Genomic DNA, 25,319 nt, shown 5'->3' with positions numbered 1-25,319 from the left:
TGACTGCTTACAGTTTGATGAAGAAAGACAGAAAAAGGAAAAAAACATCTCCCAAGCCAGAACTGAATCACAATATGTTCCATTAGTGTTCCACTTTGCATGGAACTACAGAATGGCTTAGGTTGGAAGGGATCTCAAAGATCACGTAGTTCCAATCTCGCACCACAGGCAGTGTTGTCAAATAAATCAGGCACCAGCTCAGCTGTCCAAGGCCCCATCCAACCCAGCCTCAAGCACCTCCAGGGATGGGGCACCCACAGCTTCTTTGGGCAGCTGTGCCACTGCCTCATGGTCCTCTGAGAGAAAAATTCCCCTGACATCTAATCTAAATCATAGAATCACAGAATCATAGAATTGCTCAGGTTGGAAAAGACCTCAAAAATCATCGAGTCCAACCACAACCTATCCATACTACCCTAACTAACAGCCCTCTGCTACATCATGTCCCTGAGCACCACATCCAAACGGTTTCTAAACACATCCAGGGATGGTGACTCAACCACCTCTCCGGGGAGCCTATTCCAGTGCTTAACAACCCTTTCTGGAAGGAAGTTTTTCCTGATATCCAACCTAAACTTACCCTGCGCAACTCCAGGGTAATTTCCCCTCGTCCTGTCACCTAGACTTTTTTTACTTTCAACTCCAACCCGTTACCACTCCCTGCCCCTGACCGCAAGCACAAAACTCAGCAGCACCTACACTCTTTCTCCCGCTCTCCTGCCGAGAGACAGCCGCACCGCCGCAGCTCCGTCCCGGAGGGGGGGGGGCGTGCCGCGGAGCTCCGCCCCCCCAAGCCGGCGGGAGGCGGCCGCGCGCGCGCGCGCCCCGCGGCTACCTCAGCACTTCCGGGTCGGGGGCGGGGCCAGGCGAGGAGGTTGGTGCGTGACGTTGCCGGAGGGCTCCGGGCCGCTCGGCGCCTGTTATTGTTCTCGCCTCGCGCTCCGACCGCCGCCGCGTCCTTCCGCGGGCGCCTCGGGGAGCGGCGGGAGAAGAGTGGCGAGCGAGAGAGAGATAAAGAGAGCGGCCGATAGGGGCGGGAGGCAGCGGGGCGGAGGTCGGAGGGAGCGGCCGTTAACCGTTTCGAACTCTCCGCAGCGCGAGCCCGGCCAGCGGGGGCGGGGGGAGAGCGCGCGCATCACGAAGGAGCGAGCGAGAGGCGGCGGCGGGCGGCCATGGCCTACGCGTATCTCTTCAAGTACATCATCATCGGGGACACGGGTAAGCGGGGGCGGCCGGGGGCGGGCGGAGCGAGCGCGGGGCCCGGCTCCCCGTTCCCATTTCCGCAGTGCTGGCGTCGCCGACGTGGTGGCTTTGCGCGCTGGGAGGCGGCTCCCCGCCCCTGCGCCCGGCCCCGCCCGGGGCCTCCGCCCGCCGCTCGGCCTCGGGGCCCGCCGCCGTCTCGCCGCTCCTCTCGCGGCGCTGCCTGCGGCGTCCGGCGGGCCGAGCGGCGGCTGTCACCGCGGGGCCCGAGCCTGGACGCCGCCCCGCCCGCGGGCGGCTATCGGGGGCCCCCGTGCCGTGGCTGCGAGCAGCCCGCTGAGGTGTCCGGAGGAATGCGGAAAAAAAGCCTCGTCTCCTCCTCGATTTCTTTATTTTTTTCCCCGCTGATGCTGTCATCCCCTCTCTCATCCTTCGTAGAAACTCGCGGTGCACTGGTTCTCACCGCCACGTAGCAAATAACCCTGCTTACTGCGTTTATACCACTGTTGCTGTGGGCATCACCACACGCTGATAGAAACTGCTGTCTGAAGGTTCTTAGCCAGTGTATTCCGTGTGCCCTTGGCACAGGATGGATTTGGTAGCGTGTTTCCATTCCAGCTGTTGTCAGGGGGAGGTAACTAACGTAGTTATTGTGCCTGTGCATCATGCGTCTTCCCTGTTGTTTTCCTCATACCTGAGTGAATACCTCTTTCAGTAGCTTTGATGACGCAGATGTCATCTTGCATATTCTTACAGGGATACTTCCATAATTGTACTTCATGAGCCAAACTGTAGTTGAAGTGCAATTGGACATGGCAGTTGCATTACACATGAGGTTATTAAATATACTGGTTACAATTACTATGGTTTTTTCTTCCTTTTTTTTTTTTTCCTGAACTCTGCAAGCATTTTTTAGGCTGCTGAAGTAGAAGCTGTAGTACAAATGTCTGTTAAGAGAGAAATCACAGTTTTAACTCCCATTTTGGAAATGTTTAAGGTTTAAGATAAGTGAAAATCCTGATATATTTATATTTTTTTCTTGAATGTTTGAGTGACAGTTCATTAACCCAAAGCACGGGAGAATACCTGAGCAGCTTCAGGGGAAGAAGCAAGTTTGTCTGCCCAGGAGCATGCAAAATAGTAATGCAGAGTTCAGAGTGATGGTGCTTCAGAACAGGTCATCAATTCTGCTGCATTTCTAAAGCTGTGATTGCTGAAGTGGTAGGGAAGACAGCAAACAAGTGCTTTGGTGTATTGATTGTATGCTGATTAAATTTTTAGAATGAACTTGCCATAATGCAGCGATCTGTGCTGCAATTCAGTTGCTTGAAATGAGAAATGCAGAATTGATGTGTGTTACTCCTGTCGCTGTTTCAGATTCTTGAGAGCCAAATATGGATATAGTAAGATAGAGAAGGGAGATATGAGAAAACATGTCACAAATTTATTTTTTGTTTTGTTGTTGGGTTTGTGGTTTTTTCTTTTAGTTTCTTTGGCTTTTATTCAAAATTGCTACAGGAAGCTAATTAAAACCAATGCATTGATCATTCTTGAAGTAAACGAATGCCTATGGCAGAAAGTTGGTTTTGCTTTCGATCAGATCTCCTATGACTCTTTTAGTATTCTAATATAGCTAGTACAGAAGAGATAATTCATGTTGTGCTCAGCTTGTTGCCAAAAATGCTGTGATGCTGTGATACGTGTTGCTACTGTTACTCATCCAAAGACAGCTGAACTGGTAGCTCTGTTTATGGGAATTAACAATGGGTGGGGGTTATCTCGATCTGTTCCAGTGGTGTTTTGTCACAGGGTTACCACCAGTGGCCTCGCATGCCATGTGATTTTCACAGCAGTACAGAAATTTATCCCTGAGACTTGAGAGTCTTTGGAAGTGGATCAACCACTTGGTGACTCAGCAATTGGTTGTAAACAAACTGTAGGAGAAAAGTAAGACATCAGTAACCAAGGACAGATGTTAACATTTAGCTCGTATTCTTTTTCAGCACTACAAAGCAAAGTGGGTTATGCAAGCTGAAAACAAAAGAAAGAAAAAACCTGCAGTTATACAAGACACCTGCAATGTGTCTTCTCTAAATTGTGACTCCTGGTGCTTTCATCTACTTAAACACAGGAATTCAGGATGATCTCAGCCTCTTAAAATGACAGCCACAGGAATTGACTGTGCAACACTGTCTTTTGCTTGAGAGATCTTGTCCCTTTGCTTGCCTTGTTTTTCATTGACATTCTTTTTCAGTGGCTTATTGTTCTGCTGCTACTTCAAGCACTGTAGCTTTATGAACATGGGGTTCATTCTGTTGTGATTGCTATATTATTTATCTAAAAAAGAAAAGGTGTGTTGTGGGAGAACACATGGCTGTTCCTCAGGTCTTCAGGCATCACTGTTGTATAAAAACCATGTAGATTCACTGGTATCAGTGGGGCAGCAGCTGTAGAATTTAATTGTTGGTGTCTTCAAGGGAAAAATGCAAGCATTACAGAATACTGGCTGCTGTTAGAGTTATCAGGTGAAGTCTTTTGGTCTGGATGTTTCCTAAACACAGGAGTTTGCTGATGTGCTTAGGAACATATGTGGAGTGTAATGCTTGGGGCTTACTCCTGAGACCTTTGTGTTATGACTGATGGGGTATTTTTTAGCTTGATTGCCAGTGGAAGGTGATGTGTTCCTCTGCTCTTTCCAACACATCTGCTTTTGGCCATCAGTTGAAGTTTAGGTGGACTTTGATCTGAGTCAGGGTGAACACTCCTAGCACACAGAGGTTGCCAAGTTTTGTAGTTGGTGGCTGAAAGTCTTCCTGTTCTCAGAAGTTTTGCTATATGACAGTGAAATCTCCTTTCCAGGTTAAATGTCTTCATTACCAGTATTACTATTAATATATAATACTAACTATATTTCTCTTTCTCTCTGTCTCTCTCTCTCTGTGTATGTATATGTATATGTGTGTGTATGTATGTATATATATATATATGTGTATATATATATGTGTATATATAATAACTATATATAAATACAGTATATATATATTTATACACACTATATAATACTAACATATTGCTATATAGGAAGAAAATGATGCATAAAATTTCTGTAAGTAGTAGGGCTGGATTTCCCCCATTCCATGAAATAGGATTTTCTGGTATTAGAATATGTTTAGTAGTTTCCATTAGAGACTGTTACAAAACTTTAGTATGTCTGAAATACCAGTTTTGCAACAGTCAGATTTCTTGCCACCAACATAATTTGTCAGTTGTGTTCCAACTAAATGTCTGTGTATGATCAGCATTGCTGCATCTTTCATGAGCGGGTCTGTCTTCCTCTTTTCTTTGATGTGTTAGTTCAGCAATCCTCAGAGTTCCTTGTGTAATGAACTTCTTGCCTTCTAAATTTGGTAAATAATTGCTACCTATAAACCAAGGCTATCTCTGTTGTTCTTCCTAGGCAAAGATAAGAGAAAGTAGGATGGCTTTATGATCTCTCTTTCCTTACCTGAACAGCTAACTTTACTCTGGAATGTCAGCTGTTTCACTTGTCCAGGAGATTCTTGAATGTTGAAATTAAGTGGTTGAATTGGCTTTATTTTTATCTCGTCTCTTTGTGAAATGTTTCCAGTGTCACTGCACTTTGCTCTAGGATAGCCATTATTTGCTGGCAGCATGCAAGGCAAAAGCCTCTCACCCTTAGTTTCTACAAGTATGTTACAATAGTTCTTAACTAGACAGGTTTTCATCTCTCTGGAGCTGGTGTTAACAGTAAAAGAATAGTTTGAGGACTTCTTCATACTGAAAATCAGGAAACTGGACCTACGCTACTTACATCTTGCCTTGAGATGCTTTTGATGACACTGTGATCCCAAAAATGTAGATATTATGTATTGTGTAAGTACATCTTAGATTCTTAGAAGTGGTGAACTAGAAAGAGCAAACTGTAAACACACTTGTAGAAATGGTTTGTTACTGTTTGCCCTCATACTAATTCTGATGTTCAGTTAGTAAAAAGGTTTTATTCAAGTTTTTTTACTGAATGGCTGGCAATTTTCTAAGTCTGTTGGGATCATCTAGAATACAAACAGTTTTCTGCAACCTTGTGTAGTTCTGTTAGAAATAATTTCTGTTTTTAAAACCTGTAGAGTTAGCAGTTGAGTTGTGCCGTGCAACAAGGAATGTGATAAAGCTGAATGTTCCTTTCAGTTTGTTGATCTGGACTGTATTGTAATGTAAGAAATGAAAAGTAGCATTATTGATTTCAGATGCATCACTGTAAATAATGTACAGCAATGTTGGTTTGTTGATTTTTTTTTTTTTTAATTTATTTTTTAGCATTAAGTTAAAAAGCCATTTTTACAGTACTGTTTTTCACAAGTATATGTAGCCATCATGAAGGATTTTGAAGGTTGTTTTGCTTTCTTGTCCTTGGTATATGGAGTCCCTTTGCTTTGTCAATAGCAGTTTGAAGCTGCATAGTCTCTCCTTCCTATTGATTTTATTTAAAAGAAAAAAAATCAGTTAATGAGAGAGTTGTCTGACAGACAACCATCTGATAAGTTTAAGGATAATCTTTGCTTTAAGTTAATGTCTTATTATGCTTAGCCCTGTGGAAGAGTCAAATGCAGCTTTACTTCGCTGAGTTGGAAAAATGTGCTGTATTTGGAAAGGAAGGAGAGAACGAATGAGCTGCAGCCTGTGATGAGGCAAGGGGTTCATGAAACATCTGGAAGCAATCTACAACAGTGCAGACTACTGTAAAGAACCACAAGTCGCTCATAAGCCAGATTAGAAGTCTGTATCTTGTGACATCTTTACTATTTAATTATCTGGTTTAAATCTGATTTGGTTTTTAAGTCTGTTATTTGAGACTTGTCTGTTGAGGCAGGTTTTAGCCTATTTAAAGATTTATTTTTGTTTGTTTCCTTAATAGAAGTAGGAGAAGCAGGAAGCTTGCTTCATCTCAGTTATTGTGGCTTTGGTTACTTGAGCATCCAACTAACATAGTTGATCGCAGGTAAAAGGGAGGTCTGGCTCCTCATCATCTCATGGAGATCTTTGCACTCCAGTATGAGCTGATTTAGCTCACAGATGCAGTAGAAAAGTCCTTAAGTTTTGAGTTAACTGCTTACTGGATTGGCCCAGGAAATTGCTACCTAGGTTGGGGCGCTTTCAAGAGTGGGAAATGGACCTAGGAAAATTGGTGAGAGTGACATATCACAGGAGTAGGTTTTTGCCACTGTGGGTGGTGAGCTGATTGGTCACCCTGTCTTGTGAAGCAACAAGAAAAAATAGTCTGAGATGCCTGAGCTAATCCAGTGCTTATCTGCTGCCAAAATGGGAGGTGCTGGTTATCTCTTGTCCGGGCTACAAATTTCTTCTGAGCTATTGGTCTCAGTACTTGTCCCTTCAGAAAGACAGTTCAGTTCACAGAAGTGATTTAAAGAAACGAAGCCAAGCAGGTGTGATCAGAAAAGTGTAAGAGCCATTCTGAGTAAAGAGGCAGAATTGTGTGGGAAGGGGTGAGTCCACCTGTCAGAGGAGGTTAGCAGTTTAACTACAGAGATTTGCTGTCAGAATTCAGTATCGATACCCCAGCTGTGATGACTGCAGTTGGGTTTTTTTTTTTCTCCTTTTGTCACCTTTCTGGGGCTATAGCAGAGCTTATGTGAACAAGTTAGGAAGTGAGCTTAGCTTTCCCCCACCCACACACTATTTATTTTTGCATTGTTGGTTTTGAGACAGGTTAGCTTTCTAAGACAGACATCAGTGGAGAGAACAGGAGTGCAGCACTTAGATGGGTGTAAATTGTTGTGGACCCCGATCTGCTGGCTGTAATTTGAGAGTAGGCGAGTTTAGTCTAGTGGTAATAAAAACCTGGAAGTTCCTTTAGGAAGACAGCAGTGCACCTCTGACTTTGCAGCTGACAGTTAATCAAGCATAAAGATATGTATTTCTTTTCCTTTTTTTGAGTTATTTACGGAGACTCAGGAGCTGGAAGGGAAGAAGTAACCAAGTCTGTTTTCTTGTCAAAGCAATTGAACTGGTTTATCTGTATCATCACAAGTGCTGTGGTTCCAGAGCTGCTTTCTAAATTGCTACAAGCAGGCTCTGCTGCTAGAGGGATCAACTCTTTATTTATTTTGTATTCCTTGTCTCATGCATGTTCTAATATTTTGGGTGACTGTAGTTTTCTGTGGGATCAGTTTCTTGATTTAGCTCACTGTGTAATCTCGTGAACGAGAAGGGAGAGATTAGCTTTCCTGCTTTGCTGCTCTGCTTGCTGAGCAGTGAAATGAATGCTGGTGCTGGAGTCCGGAGGTGTTGAAGCATCTCTGGGCCGGTAGGGACCATAGCAAAGGTGTGGCAATGTTTTGCGTAGGGAAATTGACTACTGAGCAGCACCTGGATAAAGAGGAAGCTGTTCTGAAAGACAGAGACATTTGGAGACTCCTTAGGCTGGTGGTTTGGAATACAGAGATGAAAGAGTGAAGTAGTGATGTGAAGCTGCGCCACAGTACTTTCTGTCACTGTTGGAGTACTAAGAAATGAAGTGATTCTGCAATAGGGTCTTGCAAAGAAACATGCTGCTCCCTTCTGAGCACATAATCTGTTGCTTGAATTTGTTCCTAAGCAAAAGCTTTTGTTTGCTGTTTGTTGGTGAAACGTATCCAAGATCTGCTGGTATCTTGTTTTAAGGGTTTTTTTCTCCTCTGGGAATGGTTTGTCTGAAATAATTGTTGCAGTAAAACAGAGAGTGAGTTAATAAATAACTGAATCTATCCCTTCTGTGTTGTACAACTCACTAGCATGAGACGTGTTCCTAGGGAGTCCGCCTCATTTCAGGCAGAAGACTTACAGTGCTAAGACTGATTATCTCACAAATAGCCACTTTGCTTAAGAATGAACCAGTGGAGTTAGCATAAGACATTTGTGTGACAGTTATCTGCCATGCAACTGTGAGATCATCTTTGCAGCCCTGATATACCTTACATGATGGTAAACTGTTCAGGACTTAATATGACTCCTGTTTCTGATAAAGGTTGCTGTGTCTGTGGTAGCACAGTCTGCTCATGCTCTAGAAGTGCATGGGTCACTAGCTAATGTAATAAGAAATGTCTTGTTACAAATTTGCAGTGTGTTTAAAACTACATAATGAAACCAAAATGTTGCTATTAAATGTAGGTGTTACAATATTTATAAGCATTATCTGAAGATGAATTATAGTATAAATCTGAGGGGAGCTGCAGCTTTGTTTGCAACTTTTTGTGAAACTTATTCAGTGCAACACTTACAGACATCCACAGGCTTTCGCTGGAGGGTGTGGAAGTAGCGGGAATGGCACTGAATAAAAACTGGTTCATTTCTTCTGTTTCTTTTGAGTGAACCTGTCAGTCTGCTCCCAAAAACCTTGCTATAAGAACATACAGGTTCAGGCATCTTGGTCATTTTGTAGTGCTAACTACAGACCACGCGTGTGTCAGAGGGCTGTGCCTGTCCATCATCTGGTCTGTGCTGACCATAGTGTTTGTATGTTCATCTGAACCAACGAGCTGCTCATCAGCCTTCCAAGCAGAAAGATCAGATTGCTGCCTGAGAACTGGTGCTGGGACACCGAATCGAGTGTCATTTTGTTGATTGAATTTTGAAGTGTTTTTCTAATGATGGTAAGATTTTTGCAGGTAATAGCTGATGATAGGTTTGAGCTTCTGGTTTATTCAGTGATACTTGAAATTACTTTTTCAAGTTAAATGGCAAAAGCTTTTCTGTGTTCTATTTCTGGATTGATTTATAGGTTGTTTTTGTAAGTGAGATGATGATTATGTTCTGTGGTGGGGCAGCTGTATTTCAATAGTGGTGATATAAAAGTTATCTCTGCATGTAAACACTGCTCTGGGGGTACTATAATGGCTGTTATTTTAAGACTTCTTAGAGATCTGTGTTCTCTGTCTCTACAGCTCCAGTATTCTGCCTGTCCTTCAATCTGTTATGTCCAGCACTTGCCCATTCCTCTTCTTCTTCTGTCATGTCCACTAACTTTGTTGGAGGCTGAATGGGACATAACCTCTAACTGCTTCCCAGTTTCTGGCAGAGAGAGCTACAGGAAAAAAACAAAAAACAACAATCTGTTAAGGCCAATGCTGTAAACTTTGCCTTGGGCTGTAGTTCCATGCCACTCTAAGCTGTTGATCTGCCAGCTGCTGCATTTCTCTTCCCTCATTTGAACTCACTCTCATGCTTGTCTGACCTTGCATTAAGCCATTTGTTCGCTTTGTCACTTCTCTTGTCAGGTTAGCATGCTAACCCAGCAGAAAACTAAAATGGCTTAGTCCAGTGAGTTCTGAAACGGTGTGGAGAAGGGAGCATGAACATCCTGCAAGAGTAGGGACAGCAGCACCAGGGACTGGCTTAGCTGGCTGCAATTGCTGCCTCAGTTGTTATTTACCTCCAAGTGATGAAATGCAAGACTCCTATCTCTGTGAGCTTTAACTGTAACTGCTCTTAGCTTTGAAGACTAAACTGACAGATGTGTGGTGATTCTGATGGAGTAGGCTTTGGTTTCTTGTGAAACTATACTAAAAAAGCTCTGGGAATGTTGAAGTTAGCAGTAGAAAGATAAATGTCATTATATGCAAACCTCTGGTATGCGTATCTTGTATCTTAAAGTATGGTTCTACTTTTATTTGTCCCTCCTTTTTTTTTTTTTTTTTTTTTTTTTTTTTGTTATCTTGTTTTGTCAGGCATGTTGCTCCTGATCAGCTGTTGCTGACCTCTGATATGTAGCTGAACTAGCCTTACCTCCCTGTACAGTTTAAACAAAGTCCAGCAGGAGAATGGCTGCTACAGTATCCCATTTTGATAGTGCAGAATTTAAATGTATAGAAGTCAAACGCGTGATTGCCAAGGCTAGAAATATGATTTAGCAGAACGGAAAGAATTGTACCTTCTAAGTAAAAGAACAAGAATAAACTACTTGTGATTAGTCAGTGTTTACAAATGCAGGTAGTTTGAGTATTCCTTTCAGCTGTATCTGCTTTTATGTACTTTCATGTACAGAAGAAGTTGCCCATTTGCTGACCAGTGTCTGTGTAGTGTGAATCAGTTAACCCATGTTAACTAATTCTGAGATCAGGATAGCTGTGTTATCCTGTTTGGTTGTAATGTGAGCTCATTTGTTCCTAATTCTGCATAGACTGCTTTTTGGCCTGTTGGGAACTAGTGAGCAGTAAGTAGCACATAATGATCACAAGCAGCCCACAAATACCTGTTGTTACCTCAGCTGATAAATTAGGAGATGTGGCAGCGAGGTGTTATGAGGATGATGTTAGCTTGAGAGAAAGGTGGAACTCCTGGAAGAGAGGTAGACATAGGATTGTGATGAGGAGCAGCAAGCCCTGTAGGTAGAGTGGTGAGAGGATATGGAATAGTGCTTTGAAAGTCTGTTAGGAAACCTTTTTTCTCAGTCTTAAAGGCAGAGCTACTACTTCAAAATAATTAAATAACTATTTTAATACTTATGAAACTGTTACGAGAGAGTTGTGTTTATATGAGTGAAAGTTTGAAACTCAGTATTTCAGGTTCTAGTGATGAATTTTTAAACAATATACATCGTTCACCTCAGTTGATTTATATTGACTCTTGACAGATTATTTCAGAATTTACTTAAAACTTTTCTCTTTCTTCTTTTTTTCAGGTGTTGGGAAATCATGTTTATTGTTACAGTTCACAGATAAGCGTTTTCAACCAGTCCATGATCTCACTATTGGTACGTCTCTTTGGTTCCCCCACAATACTGATGTGTTGTTTTGAAACGTATTTAAGATTGGTTTGTTCGGCCTTTTTTTAAGGGTTTTAAACAACTAGGGTATCTCTGCACGTGTTTATGAGTTTGTGCTAAGCTACTGTTGGATTTTTTTCTTATTAATGCAGCAGCAAATCCTTAGCTATGAGCGTTTGTTAGCGAATAAAGCCAAATGGAGGCCTGTTTCTTACTTGGAAGATAATCAGAATCTGAAATAACAACAAAAATCATAACTATCTTAGCAACTATTTTGATGGAATAGGATAAATACTTTTGACTTTTCTGTGAGGTTGAGTGTAGAACTAAACATTTAGGAAGGTTGCTGAGTTTAAATCAGCTGCTCACTATCTGTATTTTTGAGATCAGATAATAAATTTTGACACTTCTGTTACTCTTAAGCACTTTCCTCTGGCCTGGCACTCAACATCAGAGCACTGCCTTTCACTTGCTCCCTCATTATCACACCTTCCCCGGTTCTTTTTATTTTGCATGTGATTACTGCAAGTTGTTCAGATGATAGAGCACAGTGTTCTTTGGCCAATGGGTTCTATTTGGCTCTGGTATCCTGTGGGAGGGAGAGTGGTTTCCTTCCTGCCTCTCCCTTCCCAAAAGTCATTAATTCTGCAGAAAGTAACTGTGCCCCAAAACATTCACAGCAAGCTTTTGAAGAGGTGTTTGGAGTCCTTCAAGGTGAGGATTGAAGACATGAAGCTAGACAATTTTAAATGAAGTTTACACTTTTAAATCTCTTTTCTAATGAAATAGTGGATGTGTGAATCATAGCTTAATGGAAACTTTGTAGTCTTGTAGTTGTGTAAATTAACTCTATGTGTTTTTTCATATTTTAAATACTATAGCAATAGCTTCAAATTTATGCTTCATTTACTCTTACTGATCTCAGCATTTCTTTAAAAGACTGGTAGAAAATGCTGGATTTTTCCACTAAAGAAATTCATTTGTTGATTGGATATTTTTTTTTTCCCCTTCTACTGCTTACCAGATTTGATCTTTAACTAGATTGGATTTTGGAAACATTTTTTCGTAAAGGCAGATGAATTCTAATTAATAGAGTAATAGAATTTATCTTGTTGAAGGAGACATTCTTTTGATTGTTTTGATTATTCTGTTGATAACGAATTGTAGACTTAAGTTCTTCTAAACTGCCTGTAGTAATAAAACATTGGCAGAGTGTTAAAAATGACCACAACTCTGTTCGTTTCTCTGTTTGTACCCAAGCACATGGGGTTTTTATCTGCTCTGAGAAAGACCTATTGAATCATTTTGAAAACTTGGTAGGAAATATCTCCTTAGCACTTGCTCTAATCAATATATTTATAAAGCAATTGGGAAGTTACAGCTTTCTTCCTTCTGGAAAATATTCAGGCTCTTTAAAGCAGCTCAAGAATTAACTAAAGCAGGAGGAGAAATAGATTATAAACTACTGTGAATGCAGGAACATATGTTAACTCAGTATTGTATTTCTAGGAAACATTCTTCTTTCTGATGTCTTCTAATAATGTAACCTTCTATTACATCTATCCAGGTGTAGAATTTGGGGCTCGAATGATCACTATTGATGGAAAACAAATAAAGCTTCAGATATGGGATACGGTAAGTAATAAATTGCTTAAACATGTCTCCTCTGGCTTTTTCTTTTGTTGTTCTGGTTAAGCTCCCCATGATCTACACCATGTTAGTCTAAGTCTTGCAGCTTTCTGTGACTTCCATGAACATGAAATCTTTTCAGCAAATTTTTCTTTTTTCATGTAATGTGCTCTCAAAACTTTGCAAATTGCTGCTGTTTACAGCATAACCCAGCTTCCACAAGCAATGCTTACTCAGATTTGAGAGACTCTTTTTCTTTTTTCCAAAACTCGCTGTTCTGCTTTTCAGAACTTAGATTTCTCTAAGTAGTCTCTGTGCTCATGCGAAGTTTGGCTGAATGTCACTTTCTGTTGGCTTGTGTCTACTAGTTTTGTTCAAGAGCTCCCTAGAGTAGATTTTTGCATTTGCAGTGCAGGATGTAAAAGATTCCGCTCACTGTTTTCACAGAAACCGTCAAGACCTCCAGTTCACTGTAGTCATCATAATACTTGGATGGTTAAGAAGGGACTGGTAAAAGCTTAAAGTTTCAAAATGCCTACCAAAACAAACCCAAAGACCTTGACTTCCAGGGGGAGTTCAGATTAAAACATGTATTAACAAAGTCAGATATACTGGTGGTTGCTGTAGCACTGACAAGTTGGCCTCAGCGTTCTTGTCATGATTCAACGTCTCTAAGACACCCAATACCAATAGCTCTGTCTTTTTTGTGTGCTTAACTGTTTGATAAATTACAGTTTTATTTCCTTTTCCAAAAGCCTTTTAAGATACCTTTAGGAACCCACAGATTCACATTTGTGTTCTTTCTGGCATAGCAAATCAGTGAAGGGAGATGTGTTCATATAAATGTGTATATCTAAAAATGTAAACAAAAGCAGTACTTTAGCTAACTTCATAGCTAAAATCTAACGTGCCTTACTTATTCTACAAGTTCATCATCTAAAATCGCATCTAAAACCTGTGCCTCCTTACATATTCTCTGTGGTATAAGTGAATTGTGTTCAGATTGTGCATCAGGCTTTTTGTAAGCCAGGGCGCTTTTACAGCTACAGCTGTGGATTTGCAAGCTACCAAGATAGCTGAGACTTCATAAGTTCAATAGGCAACCAGAGGGTAGCATAAACAGAAGTTTCAAGAGCAGACCTTTAGTATGTAGCTTAACTAGGAAAATCCTAGTACCCTAAAATTGGGACAGATTGTCTGCAGGTAAAATTACTATTTTTACTGCCAATGTAGTCACTGCATTTTATTAATCAAATCAATTTGAAAGATAATGTGCTGTTACCCGTTTCCTGGATACACATGAGCTTTACCTATTTTGTAGTAGATTGTTTTCCTTTCTGCCTCAGATTGAGTAGCTCTTCTGTCTGTTTGGCTACTTACGTGCAAGCAAAGTATCTGATAGCCACAAATTCAATGTAGTTGCTTTTGATTATAAATTATGAGCTGTTTTTTGGCAGGGATTTTATTTGGCTAGATTCTTAACTGATAACGTAAAGATATTCAAAATACTAATTGGAAGATTTCATATTCTGTGAATAGACTGGGAAATTGTGGTTAATAATTTATGAACTGTAAGCAGTGAATGACTTAGTATGTTGCCTGGAGTTAAAATGTAAACTGTGTGCAGACTTTTTTAAACACAGGATAAATCTATTGTAATCAAGTCTCATAAGCATACCTACGTTCAGTTTTGAGCTACGGCTCAGTTTTGAGCTTGGCTGTAAAGGTATTAAAAAAATAGTAAGATAAGAAATACAGTGAGGCACATTTCAAACATACAGATGTCAAGGTACATAAATATGTCCGTAATGACCAGAGTTACTCTGTCTCTGTTGTTTGTCTGGGCTAAACATTGCCTGGATTTCATTTTCTGTTGGCAAAAGCTGCTAATTGTTGCTAGTGCTATGTTTATATTTATTAAGCTGTAACAATTTCTATTCGAGAAAAGAAAGTTCATTTTTACACATATCACTAAGAAAACTTGGTACATTGAGTCACAGCACCACCACTTCTCTGATTTAGTGCTGTTCTTACATGCCTACTTGTAATCTGTCACTGGGCAAGAAGCATCTTGAGGAAGGCATGAGAAATGGAAAACTAGATAAAATGTTTCCCCTGATTAAAAGTAAATGAGGACTTTGGCTTTCTTAAGCAAATTTTTCTTGCCTGATATTTCAATGCTACGGTATCAGTTTGTCGTGTTCAGCTCTAAGGAAAAGTGTATCCCTTAGTTCCTTAGTGAAGGACAGTGTGTGGAAGCCGCAGCATACCTCACTGCAGGAGTAGATTAAGGGGCAGCTGAAGTTAACAGCGTTGTATGTCGGTGAGATCCGTTCGTGTGGTTTCTGCTGGACTTTTTTGTACCGTAACTCAAGACTTCGTTAGCTTCTTAGTTTGATTCAGGAGTGGGCTTGCAGGAACAGGGTCTGCTTACTGCACTCTGGATTTCATGTGGGAGTACACAAACTGGATTCCTTTTGGATGAGGCTGCATTGGAAGATATGCTCAAGGAATGCCACATGTGCCTATTAGCATTTGTAGTCCAGTATTTGTTTTTGTGAGCTGATGTCTGGTAAAACTTGTCTGAAGTGAAATAAAAACAAAATACTGAGGGGACAAAAACCCAACAACAACTTGCGTAAAAGATGCTTGGTATGAGCACTGCGTACTTGTGCTCAGTGTTGCAGTCTCAGGACTGCTTCTGTTTATACATTGACACCAACAGCCAATGCATCCCCTCATCATCTCCCAGCAGTGGAGGCTGCTTCTGGATAAATTCTCCCTGCTGCCTGGCTCCAGAAACTTGGTGCTGTGTGTGCTGTGACGTGTCAAGGTGCTTAGGTCTGGAAGTCCTGGGGTTTCACTTCTGCTTCCTGACACTTTTAGGCCAATCAAGGTGCAGATATTAATTGTCATCAATTAATTATCAAATTATTCTTTTGTCTTGTCTGCCTCTAGGTTATTTTATTTCCTCTGATCTTTACCTTATTAAAGATTTTCATCAGTTGGAAAGATTGAGAAGCAGTTTTGTTTTAAAAAAAAAAAAAAAAAAAAAAAAAGTTATCAGGTAGTTTACTAGTATGAGAAGTGTGGATGCTCTTTTTTTTTGGAAGAGTGTGATAGCTGAGCTTGCATCAGTTACCAGCATCCCCTTTCTGTCTGGGGACCTAGAAGTAGAAGTGGCCTGTAGAAGCTGGTAAGGATCAGCCACAGTGTTTGTTCTGGGAGCTGTTTAGCTTCACAGGGTTAAATAAGCTGTGTAGATGAAGGTTGCTTGTCTTGTGGCAGTACAACACTGAGAAATATAAAAATCATTTCTCCTCAGAAAAAAGACTTCATTGTTGCAGAATGCTGCTGGGCTTGTTACCAGGCTGAGTCAATATCTTTCTTTTTATTATTGGGGGGGGTGGGGGGGGGTAGGGGTGTTCTGAATCATATTTATTGTTACTTACATCTTTGTTAGAAAATAAGCATGGTTTTTCTAGTTTTCTCCTTGAGTTTTTGTAGATGTGGGGGTGGCAGTTTCGGACAACGAATTATTCCTTGTAAGCCCGTATTTAAAAACAAAACAAACAGTGACCAAAAAAGAAAAAGACATCTGCATTTTGGATTTGTTAGACGAGTTTGAAATTCCTTTCTTGTAAACTGTCTTTGTTTTCATATAAGTTTTCTAACTGAATTAGCAGTGGTTTTGTTGATTTGGTGGTTTTTTGTTCGTTTTTTTGCTAACTGGGAGCTTGCACCAAAAAAGGTGTGTTTGTGCAAGATGGAAAGTATAATTGAAGGCATGTCTCTTTTTTTTTTTCAGTGAAACTGTACTATGACATGTCTGCATTGAGATATTTGGACTCTACCAATCCTTCTTGGAATCTCAGTTACCCTTAATGTATGAGTTCAAGAGATCCTAGTTACTTTAAGGTTTCAAATATATTTATAAACTGAAATAATTCATGAGGGTGCTTCTAATAGTGGAGAGTTGAAGCTTTCTGTTTCTGTTAGTGTGTTGGGAATTGCTTTGAATGTCTAAATTGCATGCATTCAACATCAGGAAAGAAAGGCATGTGTATAGTTCCACCCTTGGGTATTCTTATTCTTCATGAAATTTCAGTTCATATTAGGATGCTGACAGAGTTATTTTTGAAGCAGTTTCTAACTTGACTGAATAATCCGTTTAGCCTGACATTTTTACAAGTTTTAATGAATTTGTATTCACCTGCATCTTTTAGTTCCATCTCTTCTACAAGAGATGGATCTTAGTAAAGAACACTTTTGCTGGAAGGCACTACTGTTGTTTTCTTATCTTTACACTGCCTTTATGCTTTTTTCTTGTAATAGATGTTAATAAATTATCTGAAAATTATTTTATTTTTTTATAATTTATTATATATATTTTTTTTTTATTCCGGAGTAAGAGACATAATGGCAAGATTAAAAGGCTGACTGTGCTGAAGGATATTTTGCTCTTCTCCCTTTCTGGAACATTTTATTTGAGGGATCAACTAGTTGAAGTAGATCCCAACTGGCAGTTGTCATAAGTAGTCTGACAGTGGCATGAACTGGGTAATTATTTTTTCAGTTTACATATAGGTTGCTCCAAAAGTAATGCCTGCTTTTATTTCCATGGAAATTACAACAGGTGCGAAGAATGCAATAACACTATTTGGTAGGGAACATTTTCAGCTACAAAACAGTTTTTCAACATAACCACCATTATTAGGTATGCATTTTCACCAGCAGTGAACAAGAGCTTGCATGTTGGGCTTATGAAAAAAAAAAATCTGCACCAACAGAGTTGACCTGCTGTTGCCACTGCTGAAATGCACCACCCACTGCAAGTGTTGATGAGTGTCAGTGGTGCAGTTTTTTTCCACATGGAGGAATTCACTTTCACCCCTTTGCTTTATTTGTACTTCCGTGTCAGACACCATTTGATCAATCTGCCTGTCTGCTTCTATCTGTCACGTGGCAGCAAAATGTAATGGAATATTGGCAGGAAGATTCAGTCTCTACTGCCATGCTACCACCACCATCTGTCTCTGACGTCATGTGCCAGTGTAATAACATAAGTGGCTTTACTTTTGGAGCAGTCCTCATAGATTCAAAAATACACAATTCAGGATCTTTCAAAGTACCCTTTTTGGTCACTGGATGAGGAGCTGCAAGATATGGTTTAGTGGCTTGGGGTAGCAATGGTAATGGGAGGACAGTTGGACTAGATGGTCTTGCAGGTCATTTCCAATCTTGTGATTCTATAACAGAGACTTGTCTATAATTTTCACAACTGAACCCTCCACAGCTACACTGCACCCTTGGAAATGTTGCTGAGATTTCCTATAGGAAATGTAATACTTGAAGTCTTTTCCCTCATGTGCCACAGGCGTGTCAACTGTAACACAGTTAATGGCCTGGGAAACTTGAACACAGGGCCTTCATCTCTGTGTAGGTAATGTGATGGATAATGCTTTACATTATTTACATTATGCCATTATTTTGAAGTTGCACCTTGGTCTGTACTGAGATTTATATTTAAAGAGCAGGAATATACGTTCATGCAGCTGAGCAGTTCATGCAGGGATTAAGATTTTTAGTACTGTTTTGAAGACTTGTAACTCAAGTCTCATTTCAGACAGTTTATCTTCACTAGCTGATAGTGTGTGAACTGTAAAAGCTCACAGTCCAAAAGATAACCAAAACAGGTGTTATTTAACAAAGAATCAGTTGTTTATCAGAGGCTCACTTTTTCTCTTTTCCAGCAAGCTACTACTCATGCCAGAACTAGCACCCTTTAACCTAGGGAGAAAAGAGGCATGTTCAGGCCTGTGTAGCGTGGTTGAACACTGATTCCTGTAGGCTACTTTGCCAGGGCTAGAGCTTCTATGAGTGAAATAGCTGCTGTTGTCTGTCTGTTATCTAAAACAGCTTCCACCTTCTCCCTTCCTCTACGGTGTAACTCTGAAAGTGGGTGTAACCTGACATTGCATCAGAGCAAAGGCTTGTGTTGTCTCTACCAGATGTAATTAGGCCTTCATTTAGTGTCTGCTGCCGCTAACTACTAACTCCCCTGCCCCCTACTCCCTCATTCAATCTCTGGCATATGTTGCTGAAAAATTAAACAACTGCGTCAGGCAGAGTGTTATCAACACATTGAAGGAAGTGCTCCTTCCCCTCTGCTCAGCAGGTGGGGAGGCCACACCTGAAATGCTGTGTCCTGTTCTGGGTTCCCAGTACGAGAGACCTGGGTGTATTGGAGAGTCCAGCAAGATGATGGATGAAGGGACTGGAGCAGCATTCCTTGAAGAGATGCTGAGAGAGCTGGGAGCCTTCAGGAGCCTTAAGGGAGAACTCTTACCAGGGTCTGTAAATGCCTGAAGGGGGTATGCAGTGAAGATGGAGCCCAGTGGCAGGACAAGATGTCATGGGCACAAACTGAATTGCAGGGAGTTTCCTTTCAACACCTGGGAACGCTTCTTTGGGAAAGAAAAAGAAAATGTCTGTGAATGACTGTGTGCTGCCTCAGGTTCCCTAGGAAGGTTGTGATCTCTGCTTTGGAGATCTTCAGAAGCTGTCTGAACATGGCCCTGGGCACCCAGCTCTGAGTATCCCTGCTTAAGCAGGGGCTGGATAACATGGACCCAGAGAATCCCTTCTGATCTCAGTTGTTCTGTGAAGAAACTGGAAATTTGAAATTTGCTTGAATACAGAAGCAGAGAAAAGTGTTACATTTTAGGAGAGTATGGAAAAGATTTTATGCATGCTGTTAATTCCACTTGACAAGATAGAGGGCTCTCCTCATATCAAACCTGGTTTTGCTCTTGTACTGAGCTTCCTCACTGCTTGTTCCATCCATTTCTTCTTAAAGCAAGTAGCAGAACTTGAATTGGTCCCTCTTTGCAAGTTAGAGGAAGTATTAAAACCATAAGAAATTTGTATTTTAAAATGTTACTATAGTAGTAATAATAATTCCTATATTTTGGGGTGTTAGCATATGCTTCTGTGTTTTGTCTTTCCCTCCTCTTCAAATAAAGGGGTTGGAAGTAAAAGCAATGAAGAGCAAAGTTCGCAGATGAAAAATGCTTCAAGTAATAACAATAAAAATAAATTTATGTGGAGAATTTTTTACATGCCTAAACCATGTTATTTTGACCTTACAGTTCACTCATTTATATTTCTGCTGTTGAAATAGGCTTCAAATAAACGTTTCTTACTGTTCTGTGTAATAGGTAAATCTCTACGTGTGAAGATGTGTTTTTATGTATTACACATACATATATATACCTTTATATATTAGATTTCATAGAGTTTCTCTACAGAAACTCAATTTTCTTCTGTTTAGAATAAAAGAGGCTTTGGTTTCTGTTCCTAAATGGAAATGGAAAACCATATCTTTGGGGAAGATAGTAATGCTTTCCACCTTCTCAGGCTTTCCTTCAGGAAGCAATGATATTTAAGAAAGATCATCATGCACAAGTAATAAGCAGTTGAGAACGCTATAGTAATATCAGGATGTAAATACCAAGTGATTCTTTTAAGAACTCCAAATTCTTACGTTCTTGTAGATCTGGTAGAGCCTCGGGCAATTGTGGTTGACTTTAACTTGTTCATCTTCCACAGTAAATTATTTAACATGACAAGGTTGAATAGATGAGGGTGAAACAGGCAATCTTGAATGTGGTAGGCAGTCTCAATAATGTACCATTTTTGGCAATGTGTAGAATATATTAGTAACAGTAACTTGGTTTATTGTCTAGTCAGAAGGAAAATGTTTAATGCATCTACTATGCGTTTGCTCAAGTCATCACACCAAGAAAAAACTCTTGACTTTCTTGGAGCTCCTGGGCAAGGAATCCAGTACTGAGCTGAACACTTGTTTGCTTTTACTATTCCTTAGTGTACTCTATTAGGCTGCCTGCATTTTGTTACCTTTGTCTGTATGAAGATGGGCTTGGATTGGACCCTTCTTCTAGTCCGTATGTTCTAGTATGTTCTAGTCCGTATTTCAATTCAGTTGAAACTGGTGAATGTATTTTCTGTCTTTTGTAACTCATTTCAATGGAGGGACTAAGACAAAATGTTTTCTTAAGCTGAAGTAACTGATTATTCTGGAAGATAAGGGTGCTTTTTGAAAACTGACCACAGAAAAATGTATTGTGCTCTAGATTCTGCTGTTGTATTGAGTAGCAGAATCTGGCTCAAGTGTGCCTGAAATTCAAGAGAACCATATATTATGGAAGTACGGTGATTGTGAGAAGATTCTGTAGGTCTGGCTGAATCATAACTAGTGCACAGCACAAGCTTTGATAAATATTTCATTCTCATTTTTCATAGTTTTAAATCAGAATAATTTTTCCTGTAGTCATAAGGATAAGTATCTTACTGCATGTCATTTTTCAGCATTAACATTAGTGTTTCTTAATCGTGTTCTGTGCTAGCTCTGAATTAAGCTAAAGCTTTTATTAATACTAAACATCAAAAATAAATCTTTTTCTCTAATAACTGTTAATTGCTAGATAGCACTTCTGAAAAACACGAGCACAGGAGCTCAATGTTTGCAATTAGGAATATTTATCTTTCAGGGCCTTGATTTTTTTTTTTTTAGTACAGGAAGGAAAAGAGTTATACCTTTGTCCTTTAGCTTCATCCACGTGAACTGTTCTACCTGTGCTCTTCAAAATAGTTTTTATAAATGCAGAAAAGGCTTTGGGTTGACTATTGCATGTTAGTGAGGGATATCTTGGTAAAGAAGACTCAAAACATCTGTGGATTGCTGGAAGGTGATTCAAATCTAAGCTGATAAGCATGTTCTTCTAAGAGCTGAGATTTTTACAGATAGTTTTCTGAAAGAACTATCTAATTTCTGTAGTATCTCACAAGTTTTTCTTGTGGATATGGATATGGAGACGACTGTTGCATCCTGTGGCTGTTTGACACGTGTTATTTATCAAGTACAGGGGAAATTGATTAGCTGTGGAGCAGAATTGTATAGAATTGAATTCAAAACCATTTTCTGTTTTTTCATAATAAAATGATTACTGAAAGAATTCCATCTGAAGACTGTTGAAAGCTGGCTGCAGTTTATGATATAACGGATAAAATCTGCATCCTTGGCCTTCCAACAACCTTTACACCAGCAGATGGTGGGCGTAAAGATGTCATTCATCATTTATTTACAATGGGCTTTATTTATTCTAGTGTCAACAGCTGCCCCAGGGAGCGGGTTATTGAATTCAAATGTGAAGCTCTGGGTTATTTGCTTCCTTTCAAATTTGTCTTCAGAGCTTAGTTGCTAGGAGTCCATTCTGTGCTCTAATAATGATTCATGTATTGTGAAGCCATTCAGTAAATTGGGTTGTCAGGGATTGCCAAAAAAGGTTTAGAGGTCTTGTTCCGTGTTTTTTTTCTTTTTCAACTGCATGGTGCTGTAGTTGGTGTCTCCTCCTTATGTGCCTTCTTTTGCCAGTGTTAGAGACTTTGTCCCCAATTGTTCCCTCTCTGATTTCCCCTCCATATACTTCCTTGCCTTCACAAAAGTAGTAAGTTTATGGTTTTCAGCAATGAAACGTAAATTTGAGACATGAAATAATGAAACTTTGTCTTCTGCAGGCAGGGCAGGAGTCCTTCCGTTCCATTACAAGGTCATACTACAGAGGGGCAGCAGGGGCTTTACTAGTGTATGACATTACAAGGTGAGGATATGGTAGAAGTTACAATTGTACTAAAATTATGTGTCTTTGTAGATTTGTGCTGTGATATATAGCAATGTTAAAAATGTCTAATTCAGCATGTTGTGTTCATGTTGTTTTTTTTTTTGTGCAAATACTTGCAATCTAATGTTTTATCATGTTTGTTAGGCAACCAAAATCAACATAAAACCCAGATTCAGTATATATATTTATAATTTTCTCAGTATACTGGTTGAGAAAAAGTATGTATAAACTCTTGGGAAGAGTGAATCAAAGTATTTGACCATGAACCTGTGGATTACCTTTACTGAGAAAGGCATTGAAATACTTCATGAATTCCTTTTTGTGTTTTTATTACTGTGAACTATAATTTTTCTTTTACTATAGCGAACTTTTTACTTAGCTGCCATTCTTGAAGTAAATGAGTAAAAAATAGCAAAATATCAGAATCTCATTACATAGAAATACCAGGAAACTTCTACTAATGCTGTCTTTATCAAGTTGGGGAATATAGTTCTCAAGGTGTGATTTCAGTAGCAGATGTTCAGACGTGACTGAGATATTCCTGCAGTCTTGAATAAAGCATCTGTAACTCTTGTCTGCAAAACCATGGTGTGATTTTTAACTAAAAAATTATTACGGCTGGATTGTGAAAATATACAGGCTCCAAGGCACTTTTATATTGTGTGATTCCTTTTTGTGGATCTTGAGTCTCATTGTGGAATCATGCAATGAGATTTCTTAGTTTCCCTTTTGTTCCCTGCTTATTTTTAAATGTCAGAAAGCAGTCTATTCTTTTCAGTTGACTTCCAACAAATCAATCTTTGATTCATAAGTAGCTGGCTTTATGCTTGTGAAATATTAAATGCACAATCATGTTATTAAATATTTATTGTACATTTTCTGTAAGATCTGTAACACTGTCATCTTGTATCTATCTTACTTGAAAATACATCACTGCTAAATTCATTGTTAAGTTTAAAACTTCAGAGAAAACGAAAGTCAACCTTTTCTTTTGCCAGCAGTAAAATAAGTATTATTTCATGAATATGCTTGTATTGTTGTTTGAAAAACTAAAACTGCAGTCAGCAGTATGACATTGTAGATTTTCATAAGAATACTTTTTATAATAAATGTTTTCAGTTACTCTTCAGGCAGAGTTCATTAATGCTCCATGTTTGCTAAATTTTTGTGTGCTTGTTTTCCTCTCACAAAGGGATTACCAGCTTTTATTCTTGAAGTGTATTTACTAGTAAATGAGTTGGTTGCTCAGGTAGAGAAGCTAATTAAGAGAGGAGAAAAAAGATTTTTATATATATATATTTTTAATATTGCCCTTAATTTTCCTTCTCTTCCATATTCAGGAGGGACACTTTCAATCACTTGACAACTTGGTTAGAAGATGCTCGTCAGCATTCCAATTCCAACATGGTTATAATGCTTATTGGAAATAAAAGGTAAAACTTAACCAATCATAACTTTGTAGATGGTGGAAATTTAAAACTTTTCTCATTACCTTTTTTTTTTCCTAAATGATGATGACACCATGTGTAAGCACCTTAGAAAGTAAGTCCCTTAGAAAGGGAATATGGCTCCTTATCAGGGCATTTTAAAATGGTTTGCTTTTCTAATTAAGAATCACAGCAGAGGAACTTTGCTATTTGATTCACTTGAAAAGACATTATGAAATACAAAAAAAATGTGTCTCAGCAATTACAAGGTGCTTCTGAACTTCAGGCCTGCTTCATGTTCTGTACATCCCAGCTGGGAGTGGGGTCAGAAGCTTTTTAACCACCTCATAGTGATTCAAAAGATTGAAAAGTTTGTTAGTAAATTTGGAAACATTTATCTGCCTGTTTTTTCATCAGCTGGACTGTCCAGAGTTCCAAAATGGTTCCTTATGGATGCTGAGAATTTGATCTATGTTGAAAGTCTTTGTAAAAAAAATTTACAGAATACATTAGGTTTATCTGAATTTTTCTGGTTCTTAACCTTCTGGACTGTAACACTGTGTCCAGATTTTTACTGGATGTTAGTGGTTTTTTTTGAACATCAAAAGTATTATCTCAGAATGTAATGACCTATTAGTTACAGGTCCTTACCTAGAAGATTTTAACTTGTCTCCTTGCCTAAGTAGTTCTTGAAGGTAAAGATGCCAGCTCAAGTAACTGTGTATGCTTGTCACTAAAATGAACAGCTGGATCATGTCTTAGATGAAGACTGAGAAACGGCTTTGTAGTAAATATGGTCTAGTTTTGTTAGTCTGGCCTGTTCACCTCTTGTTTTCTTCTTTTTCTTCCCCTTTCTATCCCCTTCTGTTGTCTTCTCTCTGTCCTTCTGCCTTCCTCCCCCTCAAAAAAAAAAAAAAAAAAACAAAAAAAAAAGCAAACAAACATGCTAAGCAGTAAGTAATTATGAAGCTTGCCCACATTTTTGTATATAATCTGGAAAGTGACCAGGAAGGTTCTTTCTATTAGTGGAATGTGATAATCAGTCTTCACAAATGGTTTACAAATGAAACTTTGGTAAGCCCATGATGCCAATGACCAGCAGTTTATGTTAGTTAAAAGGTGGCCATGAGAGGAAAAAGTGTGTGCTGTTTACTTGCATAAGGTACTATGAAAATAAATATTAAGATGCAGATAATGGTGCCACAGGAAGCAAATGTTCTTTAAGAAGCTTTTTAAAGGGGATTGTTTTCAAACCTCAAAGAGAAGGATGGGAAGAATATTTCCTTTCTGCAATATACTAACAGCATGTTACAGGAGTTCTTTACAGTAGAGCATACTGCTAGAGACATGGAAGAACACATAATAGCAAAATATTTTTAAAACAACAAACTTTGGTTCTAAGAATCCCAAAAATGCACTTACGTTTGTTCTGCTGCCTTCTAAATTTGAAGGGAGTTGAGAATTTAAGCTGAAATACAGTAGCTGTTTTTTGAAAACATTACAAATAGTGGTATTAAAACATGACAAATGCTATACTTAATCTCCTTTCCAGAACAAAGCATAGCTATAATGATCTAGTAA

General features: G+C 39.4%; 1 protein-coding gene across 1 annotated transcript in view; it reads left to right on the top strand.

The window, feature by feature from the left end:
- The first annotated feature begins 843 nt into the window (after positions 1–843).
- The window catches only part of RAB2A (RAB2A, member RAS oncogene family), a 39,425-nt gene continuing 14,949 nt past the window's right edge, over positions 844–25,319 (top strand). The window contains exons 1-6 of the mRNA XM_048939956.1: positions 844–874; positions 1,096–1,218; positions 10,895–10,966; positions 12,546–12,613; positions 22,208–22,290; positions 23,652–23,744. Coding sequence (XP_048795913.1) covers positions 1,173–1,218; positions 10,895–10,966; positions 12,546–12,613; positions 22,208–22,290; positions 23,652–23,744 — 362 coding nt within the window. The 5' untranslated portion in view covers positions 844–874; positions 1,096–1,172. The remainder of the gene's footprint in view (positions 875–1,095; positions 1,219–10,894; positions 10,967–12,545; positions 12,614–22,207; positions 22,291–23,651; positions 23,745–25,319) is intronic.

Source organism: Lagopus muta, chromosome 3, assembly GCF_023343835.1.
Source record: "Lagopus muta isolate bLagMut1 chromosome 3, bLagMut1 primary, whole genome shotgun sequence".
In the NCBI taxonomy this organism is placed as follows: Eukaryota; Metazoa; Chordata; class Aves; order Galliformes; family Phasianidae; genus Lagopus; species Lagopus muta.
The sequence above is the reverse complement of the archived record's forward strand: the minus strand, read 5'-3'. Positions and strand labels throughout refer to the sequence as shown.